Genomic DNA, 3,229 nt, shown 5'->3' on the forward strand with positions numbered 1-3,229 from the left:
AAAACTCATTACACGCTTTGTTTATTTTATAAAAGGAATTAAAAATGCCATCCATGGTTTGGTGTCTTTTCTGACCCTAATCCCCCCCCCCACACACACACACCCCCGAAAAAAAACAAACAAATTTGAATCTGTCTTTGATAGTAAGAAAAACAGTCTGTAACTTCTTCTCCAATTCAATCAGTACATGTAACCAAGCCAACCTGTCCCCACTGTTTTAAGATATTCTGGTGACGTGAGATCTTGACGACACTTAAATTACTACATATAAAGGTACTGTATGCCTCCCGCTCGGCACGTTCACTCAGACTGTTGTCGCGCCAGCACTCCACTCCTGACATGTATTTGCAAAGATTTTCAGCACCACCGCGCCTGTGAACAGCTCCGAGGACCGGACTTCAGATCATTGCGCACTTGCAGAAAGGAAGACGCCTCCGAAGGAAACATGTCACTCGCAGTACATTTCAAAAGCGGGAAGTTTTGTGAAATAAATTAAATTTAGGATTAAATTCTACTACAGCCATATTACACCTGAAGATTTTTTTGCATGTCTTCCCGCTTAACCTCACCGGTGTGCTTTTTGTGAAACTGGAAAGGAAAACACGCAAATGTCTGATTTGGAGACAATGAATACTTCACTGTTAGATTTCGCTGGCGGGATTCAACTTTTAGACGGCGTGGAAGTCACCGTCGTGCTGCCTGTCATTTTTGCTGGGATTTGTCTAATCGGATTTGTTGGGAATCTGCTGGTCCTGGTGGTTCTCATTCACGATTTCAGAAAAGGGAAGACATCGGTCGTGAACGCGCTCCTGGTCAACCTGAGCGCTACCGACTTGCTCATCGTGTTGTTCTGCGTCCCTGTTCGCGCTGTCACCTACTCCAGACAGTCCTGGACTCTGGGGAGTTTTGTGTGCAAGACGGCGGACTGGTTTTTGCACTGTTGCTTGGTGGCCAAAAGTTTCACACTGGCAGCGATTAGCCAGGCCAGGTACAACTACGTCTTGAACCCGCCAAAGTTTATACATTTTTACCCAAAGAGATTAATTGGAGCCCTAGTGACGATATGGACAGTATCTATTGTCTTACCGATCCCTCACATGGTATTCACTACCCTACAGCACTACAAGGAAGTTGACTTGTGCATCTTTGAAGTCCCCTTTTACGCTTCCAACTTTATGAACGTCTTCAGCAAGATCTACCCCGCAGTAGCTTACGTGATACCTGTTATTTTCATCGTTACGTGCTACACCAAAGCAATCCTGCGAACAAAGCCGAGAAGAAACAAAACGCCGAATCCGCGGCCGCAAAGCAAACGGATCACCCTGATGCTGGTGAGCGTCAGCTGCGCCTATGAGCTGATGTGGCTCACGGAGTGGGTCGCCTGGGTCTGGGCACGGCACAGCTACAGTGAGGCGCACCGGCCGCCGGCCGGATTCATTATCTTCGCACAGGTGTTCTTGTATGTCAGCAGCACGGTCAACCCCATCATTTTGCTGGCCATGTCCGAAGACTTCAAAGACGGACTCGGAAGCGTTTGGGCGTGTTTGACTTGCAGGGGGACGAGAGGAGCCGGGGGCAGCCGCAGCCCGAAGACCGGAGAGAACGGAGCGGAGGTGGGAGCCAGCGTCATCAACTCCCTCCAGGACCTGGGAATGGTGTCCCCCAACGCGAAGACCGAGGTACCCAGGGACGCCTGTGGCAAGATCCTGCCAGATGTTGAACACTTCTGGCAGGAGCGGAGGAACACAACCGCGGCGGAGGACCACGACCCGATTCCGTGGGAGCGCGAGGAGAAGCAGCAGTAGAGGAGTGGGACAATTTGCTGACCGAGAGACTCTGCGGGCGTCTGCCGCTGCTGAACAAGATGGGTTCGGCACAAGTGGGTTATGTTGTAAAGTGCCCCCTTTGTACAATTTTCGGATAAAGAGTGATCGATTTATGGACGGAGTGTCGTAGAAATGAAAAAATGTAAAAAAAAAAAACTTTGGCAAACGACAAGTCTTTTAACGAACAGCAACGTCAACTGTTTGGTAGGTGTATTCGCACCGATATCTAGAGATTAGTTTTCACAGTGAAGTCCTTTCCCTAATCACTAAAACCATTAAGAGAAGTTCAGTATTTTGGACAAGTGGGCGTGTTCCATCGGAAAATCGCAGGTCCTGAAAAAATACTTGTGAATATTGCTACAGGTTTGGTCGGAATCGAATTTTCTTTTTTTGTTTTGTGGAGGTGTATATTTCATTATCATGAGAAAACAAGTGTAGTGTTTTCTATTTAATTGACGACATGGACAAAGGGGAAATCGTGCTTGGCGCAGTCATTTCGGATCTCTGCGCCTCTCTAGCGCAACTCAAACGTTGAAATGTTCCTCAGAAAGAAAGTTACGTTATCTATGTCTACTGTTCGGATATGTATTTGGAGTTAATAAAATATTTAACTTTAACTGGAATTCCTTGTTTTTCTTTGAGGACTGACAAGTCATTGTCAGACTGAGTCCAGACATTCATTCTATTCATACCAATGCAGAGCATTTTATACATGAAAGCCTGCTTCGAGATTATGTGACCGTAATAATCTGTCATAAAATAATCCGATAAATACAACACACACAAATAGTTATAATCAACAACAAAACTCTCGTATTTCTCTGCTGCATACTTTAGCACGGTCAATAGAAACACGCGTTCATATTTTTATTTTAATGCGTAGTTACAATTCCAGTTTTGCAAAGCCTTATTTAAACAGCAGCTCTGCCTGCTCAGGTACTGACTGTGAAATAACCAAATAAACTATATTAATAAACTAATAAATAAACTTATAAACCTTAAAATGAAATCACATGTTCCATGCTCGAAACACACGAGTTTTCGACTACCTGGTAACAGGGACACCACCAGACAAAGGATCTACAGATGCCAAGGAAACCAGAGTGGAAACTTCTAGCAAGACAGTAGGAAAAGGTGCACGCTTTTTAACAATTTCCCCTTACCAAATAAGAAAGAAATGCCTATGATGATGATGATTCAAATATTTTCTGGTGAAGTTGTGAAAGGATCTGAAGGTCATGGTAAAACATGCATCTTTGGTGAAATTAATTTCTGCAAGTCATGCAGGCTCTCCCAGGTACAATTTCTTCTAAGTGAGGTCTTGGGCGTGGGGTCTTGAGTCAGGCTAGGTTATATCACACTTTTTGATTTAATTGTTATTGGAGGGAACATCTCTCCTTCTG

At 44.8% G+C, this 3,229-nt stretch overlaps 1 protein-coding gene across 1 annotated transcript; it reads left to right on the forward strand.

Annotated features, from left to right (window-relative positions):
* The first annotated feature begins 319 nt into the window (after positions 1 to 319).
* LOC102688905 (G-protein coupled receptor 151) lies at positions 320 to 2,415 on the forward strand. The gene has a single exon (XM_006629566.3). The coding sequence runs from the start codon at positions 609 to 611 to the stop codon at positions 1,803 to 1,805; it is 1,197 nt and encodes a 398-aa protein (XP_006629629.2). The 5' UTR covers positions 320 to 608; the 3' UTR covers positions 1,806 to 2,415.
* The last annotated feature ends 814 nt before the right edge of the window (positions 2,416 to 3,229 follow it).

Source organism: Lepisosteus oculatus, chromosome 1 (genome assembly GCF_040954835.1).
Source record: "Lepisosteus oculatus isolate fLepOcu1 chromosome 1, fLepOcu1.hap2, whole genome shotgun sequence".
NCBI classification, from domain to species: domain Eukaryota; kingdom Metazoa; phylum Chordata; class Actinopteri; order Semionotiformes; family Lepisosteidae; genus Lepisosteus; species Lepisosteus oculatus.

Excerpts from the sequence above, each read along its gene's own strand:
- LOC102688905 (XM_006629566.3), top strand. The coding sequence starts at position 609 with ATGTCTGATTTGGAGACAATGAATACTTCACTGTTAGATTTCGCTGGC.